The 25,610-nt window shown below is 45.0% G+C and overlaps 1 protein-coding gene across 6 annotated transcripts in view; it reads left to right on the top strand.

Annotated features, from left to right (window-relative positions):
* TSPAN14 (tetraspanin 14) overlaps positions 1 to 25,610 on the top strand; it is a 276,364-nt gene that overhangs the window by 98,241 nt on the left and 152,513 nt on the right. For 3 of the 6 annotated variants that reach the window (XM_068255103.1, XM_068255099.1, XM_068255098.1), the window contains exons 1-2: positions 15,280 to 15,298; positions 17,620 to 17,716. In XM_068255103.1, the coding sequence (XP_068111204.1) occupies positions 17,636 to 17,716 (81 nt within the window). In that variant the 5' untranslated portion in view covers positions 15,280 to 15,298; positions 17,620 to 17,635. Of the gene's footprint in view, positions 1 to 15,279; positions 15,299 to 17,619; positions 17,717 to 25,610 lie in introns of those variants that run through there. The other 3 variants (XM_068255101.1, XM_068255102.1, XM_068255100.1) reach the window with 1 other exon arrangement.

Raw genomic sequence — 25,610 nt, 5'->3', positions numbered from 1 at the left:
ATCTGCAGATATCTGAAATAGAGTTTTCTGGGTAGGTCACTAGTTGTGACTCGACAGATCTCTTGTTGCCGATAAAGAATATGGATTCTCAAATCGAAGGTACTGTTAGCTCAATTTCAGCGGAGGCAGCTACAAGATGACTTAGCAGAATAATCTGCAACCCAGGTTAAAGTTCTCCCCCAATCCAAGTGAATACCCTCTCTTCCAGCTGGGAGATACAGAACCACAAACACTTAAATTGGTGGAACAGCATCTGAAATCTTTATTTACAGGTCAATCTTATATACACCCTGATGTTAGGGAAAAAACCAGATTAGACCGGAGTGCACATAGAAAATATTTGAAACAATAGCATAGACATGGTACAGACAGCAGAGACAATAGGATTTGTTATTCTGTAAACAACTGGCAGAGGAAGACTTTGTTACATGTGTTAATTTCTCAATAGACCAGGTTTTTTAACAACAATGCATGAATAGGTCTGAGTCTCCAGATCTCTGTCACAGTGGCTTGTATGGTAATATACCAACTGGGTATTGAAATACAGGTTTTGTATTCAGGTGCCTGGAACTTCTAGAGTGTTAATTATTAATGTATCTGTAAAGCACTGTCTGGAGGAATGTGCTGCTGAAGCAATGGTGTCATTTTTAAGAAATTGTGATGTGCTGTATATATTTTAATATCGGGGTGATTTAAGCAGCACATTATTACAACCTTTCAACCCAACCTTTGATCCCAACCTTTTCTAAAGGAAAGGGCGGGATCACTTAGATACTATGCACAGCTCTATGTATGTTAGAGATCAATGAGTTAGTGTTGTCATTGGTACACAAATACAATATACAGTTTAAAGGGTTACACAACTACACGATGAATTAACAGTAGTTAGCTTTGCTAGTATATCATCCTAATCTAGCCCTGCATAACTTAATGGAAAACTGAATGTGGTAAACTGTAACAGGTTGCCTAAAGCCACACCTCACCCATAAGGTTAGAACTCCTTAATGCATTTTGGAAAAAAAAATGATCCTCGAGTGGGTCCAGGAAATGTCAGTTCATTATTGCAGAGTAGAATATTGTTCATTTGAAGGGTGAAGGAGGACGGTGAATTCATCACCACAAGCCCTCATGATGAATGCAGATGTTTTTCTGCCAAGCTCTCACTGTCTCGGGGCAAACAGACAGTGGCGGCTGAGAGCTGGCCGTGTAATCACCGTGGCTACACCCAGTGCCTTTTTGTTAGCAGTTTCATTGTATGGCATTGGGCACCCACAAAAGAAATGGAAACAGATTTATAACAAGGATGTAGCAATTGCAGCCAGGTTGTAGAAGGCAGGGAAGGGCAGACTCAACTTCTCATCCCAGTTGAGAAACCTCACAGTTGCAACAGCAGAGGCGGAGTTCTTCCCAAAGGATGACACAAAAGAAAGGCTTGAAGCAGCCATCACCAACACAGGAGGAGGGCAGGTGCAGGAAGGGCTCATCCTTACAGCAGAGGGTCATCCTTCTAGGGCTGCATCAGTGCAGGAGAATCATATCAGATGATCTCCAAAGTATTCCATAATCAGGTGATATCACAGGCAGGTCTCCAAGTGAACAGGTAATAAAGAACACTTGTGCAGGCAAATTAGTAAAGATGAATCAGACAAGAGTTCAAGGTTTGTCAAACTGCATGAGCCAAGTAATTGATAGCTCAGTCTCAATCAAAGCAGTTATGTAGAGGTCCTCAATGGTAATAAGAAGTTAAACAGCTTAGTGGGTGTGTGCAACCTATTTACCACATGCGTAGCTATGTAACAATATTTTTGACAAAGGTTACTCTCTCTATTCAAATTTCTTTTACTAACATCATACTGTCTGTAAATCCTAGTACTATAGAGTTCTGACACTTAAACACATTTCTCTGACCTTGCTTTATACAGCACAGTATCAATACAAACAGACATATGGAGACAATTACAATTAAATCAACCAATAAGTATTTTACATGACATATTTGTCTCCACCCTCTCCAGGCATGTTAGAACACTGATGTGGGCCGGGTTATGAGGCTGTGTGATTCAGCCACTTGCAGGTTTAGTTGGCCCCCCATCTCACCCTGTGCACAGTGGGTGGTACAGGGGGTCAACGTCTGCTGTTCAAAACCCTCCCCAAATGCACAACACCAGGGTTTGTTTCCCACACCCCTCAGATTGTAACCAGAGACAGACCAGAAACCAACAAAGAAATTGCTGTAAAAGCATTTGTTAGAATTTTACACAATTACAAGTGAAAAAATATAAGTATGTCACTTTGCTTAAGGGACTCATCACCATTAATATTATACACGTACCCAAACATTCACACAATTGTTTGCATTATTCTTGGCAATATGAACAGAAAACCTGGCATGAGCATAACTTCTAGTAATTTGAGCAAGATGATTTTGGACACAATCTCTACATTACATTCATATCGGCATGAGTGCAAGCTCAAGTTAAAATGATTACATTTCATTCACAGCAACTTAATTCCTACTGGAAGATTTACAAACCTAATTCACCCATTGACAGCAAAACTGTTGTGTGCTTTGAATTCTCAGGTATATGCAAAAATACCTGACAAAAAAAAAAAACCCACATAAAAAACAAAAAACTTCAGATGGAACATGCCTTTCCGTATGTTAATTTTTTATAACCAACTTTAAATTACAAATTTTAAGACATGTTACATCTGGTTCACCCGAAATAAATTGTTTCCTATGCAAAACACTAAATTCAAAACATCACAATGGCCAGCAACTTTGTGCATGGGTCATTCATTATATGAGGTGAAAACCAATTACACATTCAATCTCACCTGCCTTGCCTCAAGACAATTTACAAACCCTCTCCTATAGTAGACAAAGAAAGACAACACATGCACATTTACATAACCACAGTCCGCATACCTTAGACTCCAACAATAATTTAGCTTTTGACTTTTCTGACTGTAGAAAAAAACGATCAATTAAATTAAGAGGTTTATTCCTAACTCTAAAAAAAAAATATTTGGATACTCTCTGTGCACAGACACATACACAAACAGACAAACAACATATAGCTGGGATCTTCTTTTGTTTCTGTTTCCTGACACTCTCCTCATTGCCCCCAGTCTTTTCAGGGAAGAGGAAAGAGAAAAAACAAAAGCATTAACACAAGTCTCTCCTAATACATGGAGGGAGGGGGTAGAAACCTGCAACAACTCTGAGCAGATGTCCAGAGATGCATATTTAAAGTACAACCTAGCTGAAAAAGTGCAACCAGTCATACACAAGCAATTTAAATCACAGTTCCACAGAAACTACAGTGAGAGGAGATAGACAAACACATTTATAGTAATTAGAAGAAAAGGCTCAGAAACATCTAGTAGCCAGGCCAGAACATTTTGGAGGGACTGATAAAAAAAGTTATCCTGCGGCCGCAATGCCCATTCAAAATGTCCTGGTCCAGAGAGACACCTGCAACTGCTGAGTGTCTCCGAGAAAAAAAAATGAAACTCCTAAATAGAGTTAGTCAGAAATAAGATTCAAAGCAAATTGTGGAACATGATTCTTTCTAAAACTTACAAATCTATATATCCGCATTAAACAGCATCACAGAATATGATACATCATAAATCAAAAATAACCCTTGGGAGTCCCCTTACCTTTGAGACTTTCCCATTATGCTAAGCTAAAAAAAAATAGAGTGAGATTAGCTGAGTTTGAAGGTTTATCTAGGGATGGTGACGTCAGTATTAGACTTTACTGGCAAACCTGGTCTCCAGCTTATGTGATTCTTCTATAGTTTCTAATCAGGTTTAAATACACCCGATTTATGGTTTGAATTTTAACTATCCTCTGTGGACAAGTTTATACCTTCAATCTCAGCTTAACCTCACATACAATCTACACAAATCTATACAGTAACATGCAATCTTATATAACTAAAATTCACTTAAGCGACTATACAACAATATACAAGGTTTAGAGAGAATATTCACTTAGACCCACAGTACTGCTTTCTTAATTGGGGCATCAGACCCGCTATTTACTTTAGGAATATCAGATTCCTGGGAGAGGCGCTACAGAAGCACTTTCCCTCCGGGTTCTATTAATCCGCTCTGACAGTATAGGGTGGTAATCAAAAAATAGAATTACTCACCCGATACTGTATATGGCGGATCCAACTTCTCGACACCAAACTGTTAGCTCAATTTCAGCGGAGGCAGCTACAAGATGACTTAGCAGAATAATCTGCAACCCAGGTTAAAGTTCTCCCCCAATCCAAGTGAATACCCTCTCTTCCAGCTGGGAGATACAGAACCACAAACACTTAAATTGGTGGAACAGCATCTGAAATCTTTATTTACAGGTCAATCTTATATACACCCTGATGTTAGGGAAAAAACCAGATTAGACCGGAGTGCACATAGAAAATATTTGAAACAATAGCATAGACATGGTACAGACAGCAGAGACAATAGGATTTGTTATTCTGTAAACAACTGGCAGAGGAAGACTTTGTTACATGTGTTAATTTCTCAATAGACCAGGTTTTTTAACAACAATGCATGAATAGGTCTGAGTCTTCAGATCTCTGTCACAGTGGCTTGTATGGTAATATACCAACTGGGTATTGAAATACAGGTTTTGTATTCAGGTGCCTGGAACTTCTAGAGTGTTAATTATTAATGTATCTGTAAAGCACTGTCTGGAGGAATGTGCTGCTGAAGCAATGATGTCATTTTTAAGAAATTGTGATGTGCTGTATATATTTTAATATCGGGGTGATTTAAGCAGCACATTATTACAACCTTTCAGGTACACATATACTGCTGGGAGTAAATTCTGTCACAGTAAGACAAGATATGTGGCTCCTGGGAAGATGTTTATCCTGTATCCCAGCGGTAGCTTGGGCAATATACAGAGTATTTTTCTACAGTTTGTGCATAAAGCACCAAATTAAACCTGTCAAATCTGGCTTTGCAAATTTAGCCTAATTGGCTAATCACGAGACATTGCTCATGCAAATATGGAGAGCGGACCTATTAACACGGGGCGACCTGGTCCATCCAGACCCAGGCTTTCTCAATCTTACAGCCTGGATCCTGAGGGGCAACCCTTAAGTAATATACGATTTTCAGACAGTCATAGCTACTTTGCTGAAATGTAGAAAGGAGAATACTAGAAAGATTTATAACCAGGTCGGGAAAACCTTTTGCTTATGGAAAGAAAGGGAAAATATTATTTCAAATGATATTCAATTTATTTTGGAATTTTTGTAGGATGGCGTAGATCTAAATTTAGCAGTCAGCACCCTGCGCATGCAGCATCATCAGTTTTTTTTTTTTTTTAGACAATTATCTACTGAACTGCATGTTACAAAAAAATAAAAATAAAATCTATGGCCAGATCCCAGCCGGTTTCCAGCAGGGTTTCTCCACCGTGGGATTTGTCACTAGTCCTAGATTTTCTGATGTCAGATTTTTTTAATGTTATTTTTTTGAACCAGCAGAGGAAATGCAGATTAAGCTTTTGACCTTAAAGGTAGCTTTCCTTGTAGCCATTACAACGGCCAGAAGGGTGGGGGATATATAGGCACTGTCCATGGAGGACGCCTATATGATCATCCATCCAGATCGAATAGTCTTTGTCACAGGAGCCCTTAGTGGTTAGACCACAAATGGCCTTCCAAACGGTGCCAGCGCACGGATCGTGCAAACTCTGGTCGCAGTCAATGCGTAGGAACCGTTGGGAATGGGCCGCAGACAAACCAGAAGGGAGCCTGTGAGATATGGGTTATTACAACTTTAAACACTAGTTCAGGGTATCTGCCACCACCTCTGTTACCATGGGACAGAGGAGCTCGTTGACTGACTAGTCCTGCGAATAAAACGGTTAAACACACTCTATTCTGACTAGTTAACCACAATACAAGAGTAGCGTCTCTTCAGAAGTCTGGTTCATTTGTGTGGCTGATAAGCAGGGTAGCGGAACAGTGAATGACTTGGAGGAAGTCTTTTATTCACAGCAATATAAATAATTAATATATACAGACAATTATTAAAATCAACAATTATTAAAACAGTAATAGCCAGTATGAAAAATAAAAGGGAGAAAATACTTAGGGTTTGTGGAAATATGTCCTTTTGTGGGAAAATCATTAAGTCCAAGCAAAACGGTTTCAAGTTCTGCAAAGTTCTTTGTTTCAGAGTAAAGTTCAGCGTTCAGCAAGATGGCCGCCAACCATGTGTCCTCTGGCTGGCAGCAGAATGTTCTCATATAGGTGGAATTGGAGGACTAAATTGCCCAGGCAGCTCATTCACTTTTAATGGAGCTGAGCTCAGATGCGGGCTTCCAGAGTCGGCCCCCGGGCCGGACTATGGTAATCACATCTGGGCAGGGGTTTGCATCAGCCCCATAATACTGACATTTCCCTAGACCGACCTACGCGGCCGGCACACAAATAATAATTACATATTCTCGATCCCCAGAACCTACCGATTAATATGATACCTTGGATGTGGGTGTTAGGGCGTACGGTTACCGAGGGGTCCATAACTCCTTAACCGAACGAGGTATGATTATGATTTGTATACCGAGACGTTGGTCCAATTTTAACGAATACATTCCTCCCACCTCTGGGGGATACTTGTTTTTTCTTTAAAGGGGAACTTCAGCCTAAACAAACATACTGTCATTAAGTTACATTAGATATGTTAATTAGAATAGATAGGTAATATAATTTTTTACCCACCCTGTTTTAAAAGAACAGGCAAATGTTTGTCATTCATGGGGGCTGCCATCTTTGTCATGGGGGCAGCCATCTTTTTGGTTGAAAGGAGGTGACAAGGAGCAGGAGACACAGTTCCAACTGTCCTGTGCCCTGATAACCCCTCCCAGCTGCACACGCTAGGCTTCAAATGTCAAATTCAAAATGTAAAAAAAACAAATTTGCACCAAAACAGCAGAACGAGAGCAACAACATCAGAAATCCCATCATGCTTTGCACAGCATCAGGGGAAAAAAGCCCGGGCAGTTTTCTTCTGTGCAGCTAAAAATAAGGCTTGGATAAGAGAAACAAAGTTCTGATGCTGTGATACTGTTAAAGAAACACCAGGCCTTTTCAGTGCCGCTGAGTCAATTTTTAGTCCGGAGGTTCACTTTAATAAGCAGAAACCATACATCACATGCATCACCATTTTAAACCAGGGAGACGGTTTGGCTGGGTAGGCTGGTCCCCTGCCGTGAGCTCATCCTGTCTTTTCCCAAAAGGCAGAGTGAGCTCTTTGCTGGCTCCTGGGGGAAGCTTCGTTCTAGCTGAACAAGCTTTTGGTGTTTTACACCTCTGGCTAATTAACATCTAGGTGTCACCTGGTTCCCAGAACAGAAAAGGGAATTAATGCCTCCCTGTTATTCTGCCTTCCACAGGGAATATGTCCAAGCTAATTAACACCTCCCCCCAGGCTTTTACTCAGCTAAGACAAATCCCCCAGCTGTTCCTAGGCAGAGGGATACTACACATCAAATCTTGGTTTAATGATTTGTGTCGCTAACCGGCCGCAATTGCGTTTTGGCCGACTGGGCGTCGCCCGACGTCACACCTCCCCCTTCTGACGCTGTGTAGGGGGTGTCACCAAGACATCCTCCGTAGCAGCCATTGGCACTGTTGGGTCTAGTTCCCCTTGACACCGGGACAGCCCATCAGCGTTTTGGTGTCGGCTGACTGCTTTGTGTTGGATCGTAAAGTCGTACTGTTGCAATGACAGGCTCCACCGTAGGAGCTTGCCATTGGTCCCAGCAGTACGGTTTAGCCAACTGAGGGGGTTATGGTCGGTAATGATCGTGAAAGAGCGGCCGTACAGATACGATTGTAGTTTCTGTAGGGCCCACACGATCGCTAGGCACTCCTTTTCAGTTGTGGAGTAGGCTACCTCTCGGGGCAGGAGCTTCTGGCTCAGGTAGAGGATAGGGTGTTCATCTCCCTTTCTATCCACCTGGCTGAGGACTGCGCCGAGACCGTAGTCAGAGGCATCGGTTTGCACAACAAACAGACGACTGAAATCCGGGGCTTGAAGCACAGGGGCACTCGCGAGTGCCTGCTTCAACGCTTGGAAGGCGTTCTCGCAAGCGGGGGTCCAGCTAACAAACTTGGGGTGTTTCTTGCTTGTGGCATCGGTCAGGGGCTTCGCCAGGGTACTATAGGCTGGAACAAATTTCCTATAGTAGCCGGCGGTCCCCAGGAACGCCTGGACCTGCTTTTTCGTGATAGGCCGAGGCCATGCCAGGATGGCGTCAACCTTTCCTGTGTCAGGTTTCAGGGTGTTACCCCCCACCCGGTGACCTAAGTACTGCACCTCGGTCATACCAATCTGACACTTACTCGGTTTAACTGTCAGGTTGGCTGCGGCCAGCCTCTCTAGTACCTGGGACAGGTGTTTGAGGTGTTCCTCCCAGGTGGGGCTGAACACCGCAATGTCATCCTAGTACGCTACAACGAACCCTTGCAGTCCCTCCAGCAGGTCGTTTACGGCCCGCTGAAACGTGGCAGGAGCGTTCTTCATCCCAAAGGGCATCATCGTGAACTCGAAGAGGCCAAAAGGAGTGATGAAGGCCGACTTCTGCCTCGCGTCAGGTGCAAGTGGTATCTGCCAGTACCCCTGGCTCAGATCCATGATTGACCTGGCGGACGCCAGCATATCCAACAACTCATCGATGCGAGGCATGGGGTAGGCGTCTGTAGTGGTGATGGCGTTCAACTTCCTGTAGTCCACGCAGAACCGAGTTGTCTGGTCTTTCTTGGGGACCAGGACAACAGGGGCTGCCCAGGCACTACAGGACTTTTGAACCACCCCTAGCTCCAGCATCTCCCTCACCTCTTTCTGCATGTCCGCTTGCACCTCTGGGGAGACGCGGTAAGCGGATTGCCTGATGGGGGGATGGGTGCCTGTATCTACCCTATGCACTGCCAGACTGGTCCGCCCCGGGACACCGGAGAAGGTGTGCTGGTACGGACCCAGCACCTCCTGCAACTGCTCTTGCTGGGACGTGGAGAGTTGTGGGTTGACGCTTAGGTCGCTGTCCACATCTCGTGTGTCAGCCAGCAGGTCTAACGGGGTCTGCCTCTCCCTGCTCTAATTAGCTGCTCACTGGCAGCACATACTTGGTCCTGTCATGGTGGGCCTTCAGCATGTTGACATGAAAGCTTTTCTGTTTCCTGCCTCCCATGTTCACCAGATATGTCAGAGGGTTTAACCGTTGCACTATAGTGTAGGGTCCCTCCCAGGCCGCTTGCAGCTTGTTCTGCCTCACTGGAAGAAGGGCATACACTTGGTCACCTACTTCAAATGACCTCTCTCCAGCAGTGCGGTCATACCAGAGTTTTTGTTTGGCCTGAGCCTGGGCCATGTTTTCCGTTACCATTTCCGTGAGGGACTCCATCTTGTCCCTGAACCTGAGAACATAATCCACTACAGAGACATCTGTGGGGTCCCCCTTGCCCTCCCACGTATCCCACATCAATTGTAGGGGTCCTCGGACATTCCTACCATACAGGAGCTCGAACGGAGAGAACCCGGTAGATTCCTGCGGCACCTCCCTGTATGCAAACAACAGATGAGGCAGATATCGTTCCCAGTCCCCACCTTGCGACTCAACAAACGTGGTCAGCATTTGCTTCAGCGACCCGTTGAACCTTTCACACAGTCCATTGATCTGCGGGTGGTAGGTACTGGAGACAATGTGCGTCATCTGTATCTTTTTGCACAGGGCCTCCATGAGTCCGGACATAAACTGGGTTCCCTGATCAGAGAGCAACTCCGCAGGGAACCCGACTCGGGAGAAAATGTTAAGTAGCGCGTCGGCTACCTTGTCCGCCCTCAGGGAGGAAAGTGCCATGGCCTCAGGATAGCGGGTGGCGTAATCCACCACCGTCAGGATGTACCTTTTGCCACTGCTGCTGGGAGTGGGCAACGGTCCAATTATGTCGACTGCCACTCTGTGAAAGGGCTCACCTATGATTGGCAGTGGACACAAGGGAGCTTTGCGGGGATTCCCAGCCCTCTTTACCTTTTGGCAAATGGTACATGAGCGGCAGTAGTTCGTCACATCTATCCGCATTCAAGGCCAGTAGAAATGTCCCTGGATACGATCAAGCGTCCTGTGGATCCCCAAGTGCCCGGCCAGGGGAATGTCATGTGCGGACTGCAGCACATGCCCCCGGAAGGCACTAGGTACCACAAGCAACTTGGTACCCATCCTCATTTCACCTTCGGTGGGGTGTACAGGCTCACTGTACAACTTCCCACCTTCCCAGTATACCTTTAATGTAGCCTCGTCTGTGAGGGGCTCAGAAGCCTGTCTTCTGAGGGCCTCAAGGCTAGGGTCAGTCTGGAGTGCTTGCACAAACGCAGCACTCTCACTCTCAGCCAGCTGGCCCGTGACATATGAGGTTAGTGGCTGAAGGGTACCATCCCTGTGGTCAGAGGAGGGGGAGGAGGCCGGAACCTCCTCCACCTGTTCTGAGCTCAGGTTCTGAGCAGTACGGCTGCGTGTTACCGCTAGCACAGGTATACCTTCAGAATGGCACATATTGGCATTACCTACATCATTGTTACAAGCATTAATAACAGTAACAGGAACATTTTCATCACAGACAGTTTGTACATCAAACACAGGTACCCTTGAACTGGGCACGTTCAACCCACCTCCCCCCTGTTCTTGCCCCTGGGTGCAAAGTACCTGGGTGTGGGCAGAGAGCTCGTCTCCGTCCTGGCATTCCACAGGGCTTGGTGCAGGTTCATAGTACGACACCAGCATGCCCAAGTCGGTCCCCAGCAAAACAGGGACCGGCAGTTGGTCCAGGATCCCAACAACCTTCTCTTGAACTTCCACCCCCCAGTCGATGGACACCCGAGCTTGGGGGATGTGAGAAAGAGTGCCCCCCACTCCAGTGAGGGTGAGGTACTGGTCAGGAATGATGGCCTCTGCGGGGACAAGGTGTGCACGCACCAGAGTGACATCTGCTCTGGTGTCACGGAAACCACTGACAAGCTGGTCATTCACAGTAACCAGCTGGTGATTGCTTGTGATGGGGGAGTTCCCTGCCCCCGTGGCAAACATCATGTTGGATGCGGCTCCTGGTTGGGGTACACTGGCGGGTGGTGTCTGCCGCGGGCGAGGTGCAGGTGGTCCAGGTGTTGGGGTGGTCTGCCTCCGCTCCGGACAGGTGAATTTCATGTGTCCCGTCTTGTGGCAGTAGTGACAGGTGACCTCTCCAGGGGCTGCAGGCCTGGGTGCAGCAGCTGCGCTGGGTGACCTCTGTGGCTGACGGCTCACAGGGGCAGGAGAGTCTGCCTGGGCATTGGGCTGACCTCCTCTCCAGCTGGATGGGACAGCTCTGCGTGCATCAGGCACCCGGGTAGTTGCAAAAGTCTCAGCAAGGTCTGCAGTGACAGTTGCTGACGCAGGCTTGCGCTCTAGCACAAACTGTCGTACATCAGCAGGGCAAATGTTCAGAAATTGTTCCAGGACTATCAAGTCTTCCAGGACATCATAAGCCCCTTTGGTGAGGCCTAGAGTCCACTGGCGGAGTGTGGTGAGCAAGCTGCTGACCACATCTCGGTACGAATCAGAAGACTTTTTCGATAGGCTTCTGGCGTCAGCTGGTACTTAGTAATGATAGCGTCTTTTATAGCAGCATAATCATTATCCTTCTCCGCAGGCAATTCTGCGAAGGCATCAAGCGCTTTGTAGCGCAGCAAAGGTGTCAGATGTCTGGCCCACTGGTCTTCAGACAGACGATACTGACGGCATGCTTTTTCAAAAGACCGCAGAAACAAGTCAATGTCAGTGTCTTTTTCAATATTAGCAAATTTAAATTTTGCACTTATGGGTGGTGCAGCTCCTTCTGCAGGGAGGCTGGGCGGTGAATCCCGGCTGGCCTGGTGCACTTTTGCCAGGTTTAGCTCATGCTGTCGTTGGCGTTCCCGCTCAGCGGCATCCCGCGTGGCGTTCTGCAGCTGCAGCAGCTTGCCGCTCCCGTTCCTTTCGCTTTTGCTCCGCCATGTACTGCAGGTACTTGTCCAGGTCAGTCTCCATCAGCTTTCGTAATGCCTGATGCATTACCGGGTCAGCACCCATGGACAGTACTGGCCAGTTCCGGGCGAGTATTTTCAGAAACTCTGGGATTGGGGACCGGGTCAGCACCCATGGCCAGTTTCGGGCGAGTATTTTCAGAAACTCTGGGATTGGGGACCACACTGACAGCCTCCTGCGTAGCCGTTAATGCAGGGCCCTCAGGATGCACAACCTCTGTACGGTCAGGATTCTCAGTCTCTGGTTCCCCTCGATTTGGGTCAGATGGGCTGGTATCCACTTCAGCGGACACTCCCGGCTCCCGCAGTTGCTGGGTATCCCATCTGGACAAGTCTGCTATCAGGTCCTGGTGTTTCTTGCGGCCGACATCAATGCCTCTCGTTTGGCAAAGAGTTTGCAGGTCGGCCACGCATATTTGCTGGTAGTTCCCGGACATTTCCATGCCAAATAAAATAAAACTTTTGGGGAGGGGTACTGGCTACACAGTCTCTCTGTATAAATAAAAAATATATTGCCTTCCAGCTACACCAACGAATTAGTTTGTTTCTGGATAGCGCTAGCGCTATCTTAGATACTTTCAGCACAACACAGGTCCCAACCGCTGCCAAACACTGTCACAGGAGCCCTTAGTGGTCAGACCGCAAATGGCCTTCCAAACTGTGCCAGCGCACGGATCGTGCAAACTCTGGTCGCAGTCAATGCGTAGGAACGGTTGGGAATGGGCCGCAGACAAACCAGAAGGGAGCCTGTGAGATATGGGTGATTACAACTTTAAACACTAGTTCAGGGTATCTGCCACCACCTCTGGTACCATGGGACAGAGGAGCCCGTTGACTGACTAGTCCTGCAAATAAAACGGTTAAACACACTCTATTCTGACTAGTTAACCACAATACAAGAGTAGCGTCTCTTCAGAAGTCTGGTTCAGTTGTGCGGCTGATAAGCAGGGTAGCGGAACAGTGAATGACTTGGAGGAAGTCTTTTATTCACAGCAATATAAATAATTAATATATACAGACAATTATTAAAATCAACAATTATTAAAACAGTAATAGCCAGTATGAAAAATAAAAGGGAGAAAATACTTAGGGTTTGTGGAAATATGTCCTTTTGTGGGAAAATCATCAAGTCCAAGCAAAACGGTTTCAAGTTCTGCAAAGTTCTTTGTTACAGAGTAAAGTTCAGCGTTCAGCAAGATGGCCGCCAACCATGTGTCCTCTGGCTGGCAGCAGAATGTTCTCATATAGGTGAAATTGGAGAACTAAATTGCCCAGGCAGCTCATTCACTTTTAATGGAGCTGAGCTCAGATGCGGGCTTCCAGAGTCGGACTATGGTAATCACATCTGGGCAGGGGTTTTCATCAGCCCCATAATACTGACATTTCCCTAGACCGACCTACGCAGCCGGCACACAAATAATAATTACATATTCTCGATCCCCAGAACCTACCGATTAATATGATACCCTGGATGTGGGTGTTAGGGCGTACGGTTACCGAGGGGTCCATAACTCCTTAACCGAACGAGGTATGATTATGATTTGTATACCGAGACGTTGGTCCAATTTTAACGAATCCGAATACATTCCTCCCACCTCTGGGGGATACTCGTTTTTTTCTTTAATAAGCAGAAACCATACATCACATGCATCACCATTTTAAACCAAGGAGACGGTTTGGCTGGGTAGGCTGGTCCCCTGCCGTGAGCTCATCCTGTCTTTTCCCAAAAGGCAGAGTGAGCTCTTTGCTAGCTCCTGGGGGAAGCTTCGTTCTAGCTGAACAAGCTTTTGATGTTTTACACCTCTGGCTAATTAACATCTAAGTGTCACCTGGTTCCCAGAACAGAAAAGGGAATTAATGCCTCCCTGTTATTCTGCCTTCCACAGGGAATATGTCCAAGCTAATTAACACCTCCCCCCAGGCTTTTACTCAGCTAAGACAAATCCCCCAGCTGTTCCTAGGCAGAGGGATACTACACATCAAATCTTGGTTTAACGATTTGTGTCGCTAACCGGCCGCAATTGCTTTTTGGCCGACTGGGCGTCGCCCGGCGTCACAGTCTTCAAACCTGATCCAACATATTACTCAAGGTAGATACAGCTTTCCATAGGTGATTGTTAGCTTTAGGCTGGTTTCACAGTGGGACGTTACAGGCGCACGTTAGAGCAGCCTGTAACGCACCCCACCGCACAGCAATGAAAAATCAATGGGCTGTTCACAGTGCCCACGTTGCGTTACATTGTAACGCTGCGCCATAATATAACATACTGCATGCAGTACTTTGTAAGCGGCAGAGCCGCGTTAGACTGTTTGCACATGCTCAGTAACGTTGGGGAGGAGCGGAGAGCAGCCAGGCACATGGCTAATTAATATTCACTGCACTCAGTGACGTGCAGTGTTTATTTCCTGGAGCGGCCGCTCTGTGCGGCGATTGGCCGGCGGGACCACGTGATGCCGCATGCGTCCAAGAGTGCGCATCACGGCATCACGGACGCCAGAGTGAGCTGCACAACGCGGCTCACTCTGACGTCCAAAGCAGGGAGCACTAGGCGTTGCGTTAGGGGCACGTTATGCGACCATAACGTCCCCTAAAACGCAACGTCCTGGTGTGAAACCAGCCTAAAAGAACTCAGGCAGTAATACACCCTCAGATATTAGAGCACACTCGACTAGATCCTTGGCAACCTCTTGGGCAGAGAGATCGGGAGCTTCACTAGACCAGATATGTAAGGCGGCAACATGGTCAGGACACTCAACATTTGTGAAGCATTACCGAGTCGAATTACTCTCCAGCCAGGATCAGGCGTTTGGTCGCAAAGTGCTCCAGGAAGTTATCCCACCCTAAGGTAACGGTTTCTCGCTGGTCTCAGGTGGAGCTGTCCTAGAGGATGATGAGAGAAAGGCCGAGCTACTTACTGGTAGTAGTGTTTCGGCGAATCCTCCAGGACAGCTGCCTTAGTTCCCAGCCCTATTTCTGCTTAAGTTGTATATGTTTAAATGAATATAATAACATGCTATGAGAATAAGGGATGAGCTAAGTACTCTTTTTTTTAGAACTGGGGAAGCACAGGAGGTAACTGGCTATGTAGTGGGAGCTAATTTGTTTAATTAATTGACATCTGCATGTGTTTCCATAGAGGAGGGGATCAATGATAATCTCAGGTGGAGCTGTCATAGAGGATTTGCCGAAACACTACTACCAGTAAGTAGCTCTACCTTTTTTTTTTTCTTTTTTTTTTCCCTGGCATAGTATGACTGACCCTGCTGCTTTAAGGCATAGAAAATTAGGAGACAGAAGACATGCTAAAAAGTTTTATATGGAGTAATGAAATGTGGAATTAAACTGAAGCTATGAATAGTAAAATGAATAGAGGGAAGCAACTTCTTGTCAGGAACCGGCCCCGCGGCACGCCTGCAGATACGGTTCCCGACTGCGGGTTTGACCAGATCAAGCGGGGAGCAGCCTTATTCAAGCTACAACAAGACTGTCGCCCCTCAAACCACTTCTCATTGTCACCACTAGCTGCTGCTAGACACTTCCACGATTCCCACTCTGCTGTCGAGTGATCTGCATGCAGTCCGCGTTTTCGTATTTGGGTCAACTTTGCGCTTAGGCCAAACACGGGAACGCCACACACACAATACAATCGTACAGTAGCAAGGCACAATCAGGCACTAAACTTGTAACGTAAATTACACTGCAGTCTCTTTCTAGGCTATGAGCTAGTTTAGTACATCAGAAGTCAAACTTATTAAATAAAGATTTAATATTCAAGAAAAAAAAAGTGGAACAATGCAGAAAATATATACAAAATATTTACAAAAAGTAAAAATGACAAAGATAAAAGTTACAAAGATACACAACAAGACAGTTTGCAGAAATTAAAATGGGAATCAATGTTACCAGCATATAGATCTGAGCGTTGTTGCGAAGTGAACGCGGTTGCTGGTCAGACTAGGATAGTCCTAGTGTCTTGCTATCTCCAAAGAACTACAAGTTGTGAAGGTCCTGTTCGGGTTCTTATAGGCCCATTTGTGGCCTGGGGGTAAAAATTCAACCTGCCTCTGAAGGTTTGCACAGAACGTTTGTCATATCCTTTTTTGCTGTGATATGCAAACTTCAAAGGTTTTTCCTGTCCCACTTTTGATCTTTGCAGAGATTTCCTTTCTCCCCATAGATCTAATTTCCACAGGTAAAATTGTAATTTAGCACACACATCAAAAAGACTTCCCTACTTCAGGTGACAGGTGACAATTGCCCAAGCAAAATACACATCTGAGACAGTATTTCATAGCAGATCAAAGGTAAGGACATGGCTGCTATTAGCCTAATCAGCCATCTCCTTGCCAGGGGCTATAGCAAACCAATTTAGCATTTCCTGCTCTCCTATTCAGACCAAAGGGTAGCCTGTATAGGCTTCAAAGTGGTCAGGCAACTGTCTGATTAAGGGTTTCCTAATTAGAGGCAGACAGTGGTAGCTCTCCTGCTGGATACTGAATGCAGATTTAATTTACATACAGAACTCACATTAGCACACTTCCATCTGCCAGGGGTCCAATTACCCTGAAGCCAGCTGCCATTACATACATACACCTCTGAAAGATACACAGCAGATAGAAAAAATGAAAAATATGGCTTCCACGCGATACAATAGGTCTGCTATGTTCTGCATATTACCGTACATATCATCATCACCACATATATCCTCACACTTCTTACTGAAAATTAGGAGACAGAAGGCCACTGAACTACTGCGCCTTTGCAGTACCGTCCTGATGACGTTGGGGAGACCTTGTGACCCGCGCTGGCGCAGTAGTAGATTTTAAAAATGCAGTGCAAGCGCAGTAGTGTGTACAGGCCCTAAAAGTGTATTTCATTGCTAAGGTGTAAACATATCTCCCGTCAGAAAACTCAAGAGAAAAGTAAAACAGATAGGGGCTTGTTTGTCGGCTGAGGCAGTCGTTATCAGCCACCTTAGCCAACTTTAGTCAATCGTGTGTACAAAGAGGACATAGAGGGAAGCCCAAGTGTACCATCTCCGTTACAATTTAAGTCTGGATGGGTTGGGTTTTAATAAACCTTGAAAAATTAGAAGAAAAATTAGTTTAGGTTTCCAGGAATGATGGGCAGATGATCCCACTGCTGTTCACATTTCTTCTTTGCATGGCTTGGTGTACCTCCTGGAAGCTATAGTGACACAATCCATTATTGTGCAGCTCTTGCTCTGTTTTCCACACATACTTCCTTATTTTAACACAGCTGTTGGGCACCAAGCCAGAGAGCAGGGTGGTGCCATGTCAGAGAAGGGTCAATATCCTCTAGAGTCTAGAGGTTCTCAAGTTCACGTTGAAGACCTGTATGATTAGCATTGAGATTCAGTATAAGCTCTGAAGCCTTCAGAAATGGTACTTTATCGCTGGGCAAATTGTTTGGTGACCTAAAGCACTAATATTGTTTTTCTGATTTAATTATTGGGTACATGAGTTTTAATTCACACTCTTTATTTATTTTTATTTTTTTAGCCTCCCTACTGTTAAGATGCACTATTATCGTTATACCACAGCAGAGGTTAGCTGCTGTTACAAGTACCTGCTGTTTAGCTACAACATCATATTCTGGGTAAGTCTGCAAAATGCAGCTGTTTTCAATTTATATTTCCTGTGTGTCAAATCTGTAGTATGTGGTCATGGTTTTATCGGAACACATTTGCAAGCAAAAGCTATAGGTTTCCATCACAAAGACGATCCTTTTACATATAATTTTGTTTGCTTCTTTCTGAAGATATAAAATTTTTCTGTGAAAAGCAATAAGGTTTGGACCTACTAGCTGCTTGTCCTTCTTATGACTTAAAGTGTACCTGAGATGACATGAAAGAAAAAATGTATACATACATTTGGGCTTCCTGCAGCCCACTTTAGCCTGATTACCCCTTGCTGCTATCCTCCGCCTTCTGTATCATCCGCTATGGCTCCCGTAAGTTCGGCCAGTCGGCGCATGAGCAGTGCAGGTCAGTCCCATAGCATATGAACTAATGTTCCAATTTGAGAAGAGCATTGTCTACATAATGGTGTCATAGGAGTAAGTAATGCAATTTTCCTGGGAGTAAGATACCATCTAGTGGTTATTTTAAGGTGTTGTTCCCAGTGAGTGTTGCACTTAAATAATTTTGAGATTACTCTATTGGCTGCTATTAATTGTGAAACATTGATTTGGGTAGACAGATCATGAGATCAGATTTGTGTATATTTGCTTATTGGGGATCTGGTAGTGCCACTTAATTCATGGTACCATAACGCTATAGCACCCTATTTCCTGCTTTCAAGGAAGCAGACAGATTGTTAAAGAAAATCTGTATTGTTAAAATCGCACAAAAGTAAACATACCAGTGCGTTAGGGGACATCTCCTATTACCCTCTGTCACAATTTCGCCGCTCCCCGCCGCATTAAAAGTGGTTAAAAACAGTTTTAAAAAGTTTGTTTATAAACAAACAAAATGGCCACCAAAACAGGAAGTAGGTTGATGTACAGTATGTCCACACATAGAAAATACATTCATACACAAGCAGGCTGTATACACCCTTCCTTTTGAATCTCAAGAGATCATTGTGTGTTTCTTTCCCCCTGTATCTCTCATGCACTAAAGTTTCAGGCTGCTCGCTTCTTCCTGCAAACAGCTTTGCCCTTGTCTGAATTTCCTCAGTATGTGAAAGCCCAGCCAGCTCAGAGGACGATTTATACAGCTTGTAAAAGATGAGAGAAGAGAGAAGCTGCCCTAATCTAAATAATACACAGGCAGTGTGCATAGAAGGGCCTGGAAGGGGGAGTTCATAGCAGAACCACAACATTGAAGAACTTGGCAGCCTTCCAGACACAGGCTGACAAGTCTGTAATAAATCAATGTATCTTTTCCCTGTCAGAGACTGTGATAGCAGAAAGTGCTGCAGTAAGCCAGAACATATTAGAATAGCTTTTGGAACTTGTAGGATGATAAAAAACAGGATGCAATTTTTGTTACGGAGTCTCTTTAACATCCTATGTTTGCCAATTAGCAGCTTTGTTGTGGCAAAGGAGATTCCAGAGCTGACACAGCTGAAGAGATCATATTACAGTGGTGATTAGTCACAGATAAGGGGGGATTAGATAGGCTAAACTCTCTTAATACATACAGGGTGCATTTCTCTGTTTTCCTTCTGTCCTGTGCAAGAGTTCATGTCCACTTTAAGCTGAATTTATACGAAAGTCGAAACATTGTGCTACTTCTGTCCCCTTTACCTCCTCTGTGCCTCTAGTGCCCCCTCTAAGCCACCTCTTTCATTCTGTGACATTCATCCGTACCTTCAGTGTCCCCCTCTGTGCCTGCTCAGTCCCCCTGTGCCTCCAATGTCCCCTACTGTCTCCATATGCCCCTTTCTGACCCATTTGCCCCCTCAGTACATCCTCCCATCCTTCTGTCCTCCCTCTTTGCCTCCTTACATCCTCTGTACCTCCTTCCGTTCCTCCCATGCCATGTTCTAACCTACGACAATGTCCCACGCCGGAGCGGTTCATGCAGCTCTCCAAGTTCTCAGAGGTTCAGGGAGGCTGTCCCTGGTCTCATTCCTGCTGCCTTTATCGCAATGCGTTGCGGTGTTGTGACTGCAGGCCACATTCGTAAGTCGAACATCCATAATACCTGTTTAAATGTTGCTATGTAATCAAAAGCGATCAAAATGCGTGTCATGTAGAAAATGATTTTAAAAACTTTGCATAAGCAATAGATTCAGTAAAACTATTGAATTAGAAAAACGTTATTTGTATCTCTATGTGGGCACTATTTCAGCAAAAGTAGTGGAAAGTCCACACTCCTAGCTCTTCAGAGGAACAGTAAATGCTTTGTGACTGGATTCAACAATCCCAACATCAGTAGTCAGCAAAGCCAGCACACTGACGGAAAACAAAGGTGGAGGGTTACACCCAGAGGCACCTTAACCCATAGACAGTCCAGGCGGTGACTTGGAGCGCAAGCAATGGTGGGGAACGGCGAAGTAAATTACTGTCAGTCCAGGGGGAAAAAATTCTGCTCTCTTCACAACTGTTCTAATGCTGCTGTTAGCCACTGATAAAGAATCATTCAGAGTTCAGATGTATAGACTTTCCCTAAGCAGAAGGTCTGGTTTATAGCTGTTGTCAGCCGGCCCCCTCCAGAGGTGTTTCAAAACACTGAGTTGATTAGGAAAAAAGAAATATTTTCCCAGTCCTGAGTGACCACTAAGGTACATAGAGAAAACATTTTCTGCTCTCACAATTGTTCTAATGACTGCATCTGTTCAGCCACTGATAAGGATTTATACAAAGCTTTGTAGACATTCTCTATTCACAGTACAGCGCCCTACCTCCAAATGCTGCTGGAGGAATCTGCAGAGCGGGACTAACAAACAGGAAGCATTTTGTTCCAAGCTGAAGCATGGTAAACTTCGCAGGCAGTCCTCTGCTATACTAGAATAGTCAGGCACTGTGAATGCCATTATAAGCTACCCAGCAGTACGAACCTCTGTCTCCCCTCTCTGGAACACACACCTCTCACTGAATTCACAAGGACAGTGTTTGAAATGCAAAATGGGAACAGGGATGCAGGTTTTGGCTTTCACTGTGAGTGAGTGAATTGGAGGGCAAGCATCTAAAGCTCAAAGAATGCTAGTGGACATGTAAGTAATGTGTGCAATTATATTCATCACTACTTCTAATTGAGGCTGGTATAATAATGTATTTCCATCAATGCTGTCTGTTTACCCTCTTTCTGATGCTATGTACCCACCTCAGGACTTTTCCGATTTTCCTGACGACCAGCGTTTTATTTTTCTTTCTTTCTTTCTTTCTTTCTTTCTTTCTTTCTTTCTTTCTTTCTTTCTTTCTTTCTTTCTTTCTTTCTTTTTTTTTTTTTTTTTTTGTTGCAACGAGCGGTCATTTACACAATGTCATGACGTGGGGCACAGGCACACGATCATGTAAACCTCGCTTAGCGTTGCGCGCTGATAAATGACTGCCACTGTGGACCAGATCTGCCGTGGCTTGATTTCTCATTTGCGCCTGTCGTGTAATGTCGCATGACATCATGCATACCCGCTGGCAGGAAGATGAATCACTGGAAGCTCCTCATGAGGGAGGAATCACCGGATCCATCTTCCTGGGTCATTGTGGTAAGTATGTAGATTATCTTTCTCTACTTGCCCTCACCACCTGCTCATGCTCCCATTCCCACTGTCTCTCTGACCAACCCTGCTGCTTGCGGAACAATGTGCACAATAATGTACTTTACTCTCGGAGCACACTTCAGGGGAACCAGTAGCATTTGGAACTATTATTATTTATTTATGTAGCACTGACATCTTCAGCACTTTACAGGGCACATAGTCATGTCACTTACTGTGCTCACTGGAGCTCACAATCTATTCCCCATTTACAATTAACCGCTTCAAGACAGTTTCTCAGCTGCAAACCTGCTTTCAACCAAATAGAAAGAATACTAGCCTTCCTGAAGATTCGCTACCCTGAAGTATTGTATTGTTTAGCCAGAGCTAAAGTGTTTTAACAATTTTTATTCACAGGTTTAGAATCAGTTAGAGTAGGTCCCCTGTCCTTTTTATAGAGGTGGTGTCAGCCCTTTTTCTGAAATAGTGTGTAGTTTGTGTTTCTGTAGCTCGCACGCTTCCTTCCAGCCTGTCTTCTGCCCAATTCCAGCTGTTTCAGTGCACTGATTACATCCACGAGGTTGGATGGTGTGTGTTGAAATAGATTGGAAAGCATATCCACTAGGGGGTGTGTGACAACCACCTCACCCCAATTAGCCAGAATCCCCCCTCTAAGTAGTCAGTAGTAGCAATTATGCAGCATCAATCACCCCAGTGACAACCATTAGCTGGGATTAGGTTGGATGGTGTGTGTTGAAATAGATTGGAAAGCATATCCACTAGGGTGTGTGTGACAACCACCTCACCCCAATTAGCCAGAATCCCCCCTCTAAGTAGTAGTCAGTAGTAGCAATTATGCAGCATCAATCGCCCCAGTGACAACCATTAGCTGAACAGATATTTCCTTACCTATCCAGGGAATGTTCCCTGATCAATTGCCTGCCCTTCTTCCTCGGCTCTCGCCCTCTTCCTCTTCTTCAAATATCAACTTCTAACTGTGCTGCTAGTGACCTTCACATCAAGACTCTTGGCCTGTGGGCACTGCAGCAGCTGAACAATGGTTTTTGGAGACTGTGCAGCAGCGGGCATTTTGTATAATCTTGAGCTGCCTGGAAGCAGGTGAATTGAGTCCTCCGATCACCGCTAGTTCCTAAAATATGTTGAACCTATCTCGGGATCCTCCTCATGTTCAAATTTGGGGTCCATCGTGGGCATGATTGTGGAGATCTTCACACTCCAGTGGTGCATGTTTAGGGATTTTAAACAAATCTATGTCTGTGTCTCCGCATGGGAGCGGCGACATTGAGGAGGAGGGGGAGCAGCGAGAATGACAGTATACATGTAAACAGCCTGCTGGCGACACGCTGTGTCGCTAGCACGGCGGTTTACTTTGGGGGGCACAGTAGAGCGAAGGGGGTGGGGTGGCTGGGGAGAGATAATATAGCAACCAACAGAGGCTGGGCATTGTATGCAGACTGTATGGATTTGTGAAACCCACCTCGGGCTCTCTTTAACATTGTTATTATGGCAACTCCAAAACAGCTTTGGCTTTATTTATGGTTAAATATATCCCCTTCACCCAAAGCATTCAGTTTGGACTCCTAATACTATCATACAAAGCTGAACTTAGGTTATCACCTCATACATTTCCTTATTAATCTCCAGATATCATCCTTCCTTGAACCTTTGCTCCTCCCCAAGAGACCCTCTTGTTGTCCAGCTTGGTCACCTCCTCTCACTCTGGTACCCAGGAATCCTCAGGAGTGTCACCTCTCCTTTGGAACTATCTCCCACAGCCTATCCGACATGCTGCAAGCCTTGACATTTTTTTTTAAATGTACACTCAAGTCCTATTGAGCCAAGCTTATAATTTGCTATGGCTATAGCTAGAAGTTCACTGCCTCATCTGCTAACTCCTTTATCTACTCCCCTAATGTCTCAACCCCATTACCGTGTAGATTGTTAGCTTGCAAGGGCAGAGCCCTTTTGTTTCCTGTTTCTGAGCAGTTTATCAAATTTAAAATCTTTCAGTGTTGATGTAATTCATACTACACATCAATTGTATGTATCTGTACTTGTCACTGATTGTCCTGATTGCAAAGTATGTTGAAATGCTCCTATATCTATGCTCTCCATTGCTGTATGTTTTGAACGTTGCGCAGCGCGACAGAAAGTCTCCGACCCACACTAAAACATTTGTGCTATCGGCAGCTACAGCCCACTGTTTCAGGACCTTTAGCCCTTTTACGAGCCACCCAGAAATAAAAACATGTCAGCACAACTTAGCTTATATACTCCATACTCACATAAATACTCATATACTCCCTTAAATAGCTTCCTGCAGACCAACGGACCTGATGGGAGACCTGCAGGTACACTTCCAAAGAGCCGCCCCTCCACTCCAATAGGTCACCAGCCACAGTATAACTTATTTGTCAACATAAGTCTTGTAATTGACATCAAATAAACTAAATATACTGTGTGTCAAACTGATAACTTACCAGCTGTGTATAGCTGTATCCCCAACATTTCCAGTCCTCTCCACAAGCTAGATGCGCTCCACGCATTCAAGAATCCATAGTGCGGCTGTCTGATTACGTGTATACACAAATACACGTCATATCCCTCTCTACTATGAGGAGGAGAAAAAGGGTTCGCATAGCAATCCACTCCCTCCATAAAGTCAGCGCGGCTATCCGATCACGTATAAACCTACACATGGGACAGAGGTGGTCGACTAGCAACCTCCTTTCTTACACTTGCTCCAGCAAGTGCTTACCCCCGCACTATCGCAGTCGCACGAGAGCAAGGGGGGGGGGGGGGGGCGCTCTCTCCTCTTGCTCCTCGTCACCTAGCAACCTAAATAAACAAAGGGTTATACTTGCGCAGCCTATAGGAGATATCTGGCCACATCGGGAACTATTCAATATCTAAAATAAACAATATAAAAACTGTATAATGAAAAAGGTGAGAGCAAACAGATACACTGAACAGTGCAGCTAAAAATGTAAATTCAAATCATATTCTCTATTGAGACCAGAATGTATAGTGTCCAACTTCCTGATCCATCTGGCCTCTTTCATCTTAAGCTGTTTCAAGCAGTCTGCCCCCCTATAATCGAGGGGCACCGAATTGATAACTTAAACTCGCAACTGACTGACAGAATGTTGATGAGAGGAAAAATGTTCTGAAATGGAAAGTTCCATATTGCCATTTCTGATGGTTGATTTTATGGGAGGATATGCGAAGTTTCAGACGTGGCGTCGTCATCCCTACATATCCTTTCCCACACGGGCACTTTAATAGATATAGTACCGATTTAAATTCACACGTATATCTATTCCTAAACCTATACTCGCTGGTAGGGTAAACAAAAAATCCTCCCCTTTTGATATTATGGCACAGGTGTCAACCACGGCACGGAAATGTTCCTTTGGTCTGTGGGGGTACCCCGGGGGGGCACATCAAAGCAAACAAGGCGAGACCTGAGTGAGGGTGCACGTTTATATGAAAAATAGGAGGTTGAGGGAACTCTGGGACCCTAGGAAGTGAGTCACCCAAGATGCTTCAATGTCGTCTAATAGTTTTTTCCACCTCATTACTTACTGTACTGTAAGTTGAGACAAAGGGTATCCTCCCCCTCTTTTGACTCCACAACTTTTTCTCAGGCGTCGCCTCTGCAATTAATCTGAGATGACCCTACCGGGGTATGCCCATGCCACAAATATGTTAACCATCTGTTGGACTATACTTTCATAACTGGCAAAATCTGCAATGAGTCTTTCCAATCTTTCAAATTGACCTCCTGGAATATTCATCATGACATGCCTGGGGTAAAAGCTATTAAAGTGTAACATAGAATTGCGATTAGTGAGATTAACAAATAATTTAGTAACCAATCTGCCCTCCCTGTTACACACTTTGGTGTCTAAAAAAAACAATTGTTATCGCAATTAACTGTAAGTTTGATAGAACTGCAGTTCCCATGCAATCAAATCCAAAAGGGTCCGCACACTCACAGGATAAACTTCCAAGTTTTTTATTCAGACAATGTGACAATGTTCCATTCAAACGACCAACGATTCGTTTCTGGGCCCCGTGGGGTCCCCTTTGTCAAGGCAACATGAACAGAATGGTGACAGTGAACAAATAAACCATTCGCCTTATAAGCAGTCGCCAAAATTACAAGCCACACCTCACCGGGATTCAAATCAATTCACATTTGCATATGTAAACAAAACCTGTATTGCTCATTTACCACCATTATAATACATCAAACCCCAAATATGACATACTGGCAGTTAGGCATATATGTATGTCACAATACCTGCATACCAGCATGCTTG

The sequence above is a fragment of the Hyperolius riggenbachi genome, chromosome 10 (genome assembly GCF_040937935.1).
Source record: "Hyperolius riggenbachi isolate aHypRig1 chromosome 10, aHypRig1.pri, whole genome shotgun sequence".
In the NCBI taxonomy this organism is placed as follows: Eukaryota; Metazoa; Chordata; class Amphibia; order Anura; family Hyperoliidae; genus Hyperolius; species Hyperolius riggenbachi.
Note: the sequence above shows the minus strand (reverse complement) of the source record. Positions and strands in the feature narration are given on the sequence as shown.